The sequence below is a fragment of the Hipposideros armiger genome, unplaced genomic scaffold (genome assembly GCF_001890085.2).
Source record: "Hipposideros armiger isolate ML-2016 unplaced genomic scaffold, ASM189008v1 scaffold_248, whole genome shotgun sequence".
NCBI classification, from domain to species: Eukaryota; Metazoa; Chordata; class Mammalia; order Chiroptera; family Hipposideridae; genus Hipposideros; species Hipposideros armiger.
In genome coordinates, this window is record NW_017731598.1 from 909,120 (window position 1) to 910,567 (window position 1,448).

Here is a 1,448-nt window from a genome sequence, read left to right on the forward strand (position 1 = left end):
CCCAACCCCTTTGGTAGAAAGAAAGGGTAAGGGAAAGAGCAAAAGACTGAAAGTGGCAGTATGTTTAACTGGAACTGGGCCAAGAAGGAATGCATATCCTAGAATTACTTATCCAATTGCAAGTATCACTAAGCAATATTTATTGCCTACTAGAATGAGGTAGAAACAAATTCCTACATGTTTCTCCCCTCATTTAACAAAGGTGCTGATAGTAAAATGTATCACTCAAACAGAGTGTCCTGATTAACTCAGATCATTACTATTAAATAGCCTAACCCCAAAGCATGATTAATGGACTAAATGATTCACTTTCAAATCCATCTATTAGGGGACAACCATCTGCTGAATGATGGGGGTATAAACATGAATATGGTATTGCCCCTCTCACAGCACTGTCTAGTGATCAAGACAGATAAGAAGCCCCTTAATCCACATGAACTGAGCTAAGTAAAGAGCTTGAAGTATAAGAGAAATGCATTCAATTAAGTAAAATAATACATTTTTGTAATTTTTAGCTAAGGAAATCAACATCACAGTCACACTGAAGCAAATAGGAAGGTTAAACACAAAAAATATGTTACTCATCCCTATCCCTAGTAAATCAGTGTCAGAGTTGGGACTTTAACCCAGAAAACCAGCCAAATCCCCTGCTTTGAGCATCACCACTCACTCACTTAACCCTCACAGTTCAAATACCCTGTTGCATACCTTTAAAGCAGCAGAATTCGCTTGTTCATCCACAACACCTTTTTTCAGGACCTGATTCTGTGCCCGAAGCTAAAACAGAGTAAGCAATAATTAATTTCTAACACAAAGCAATCACTTACAGCAAGAAAATCACTCTACAGGTATCATTACACTGAGTAACTATCTTCTCACATATACTCATATATGAAAACAAAAATATTAGCCCAGAGGACAGTAGGTACCCTCATTCTGTCACCTTACAGATGAAGACACAGTGGCTGAGCTGCCCAGTGACATAAAACTAATCCGCAGCAAAACCGAGACTAAAATCCAGGTCTCTTGACTTCCACTATATAGTTCTTTCTGTGGAACCAGTTGCCTTGCTAAATAAAAACTACTATTTTCCTTGAAACTCTGGCACACCATTCATCTGTAAAACACATACAATTGGACCAATTATGGAATAAGAATTCTACAGAAAATCAAAGTGCAGAGTATCAACATACCCCAAAGGACAATATGCCTAATATTACTCATGCAAATGTCATCAGGAATGGAAGACTTGTTCTCGGGCATCAGCTGAGGCAGTGTACAAAAGCAACTGAGAAGCAGGCTCAATTTAGAAATTAATAATAATAGCAGCTAACATCCAAATGCGCATTACATACCCGGCACCATCCTAAGGGCTTTACATGTATTAGCTCATTAATCCTCAAAACCCTATGAAGTAGGTACTATTGGGTCTTCGGAAAAGTCATGGC

At 38.4% G+C, this 1,448-nt stretch overlaps 1 protein-coding gene across 1 annotated transcript in view; it reads right to left on the reverse strand.

Moving 5' to 3' along the window:
• PPP1R21 (protein phosphatase 1 regulatory subunit 21) overlaps nucleotides 1–1,448 on the reverse strand; it is a 66,783-nt gene that overhangs the window by 47,927 nt on the left and 17,408 nt on the right. The window contains exon 2 of the mRNA XM_019655874.1: nucleotides 709–777. Within this exon, the coding sequence (XP_019511419.1) occupies nucleotides 709–777 (69 nt within the window). The remainder of the gene's footprint in view (nucleotides 1–708; nucleotides 778–1,448) is intronic.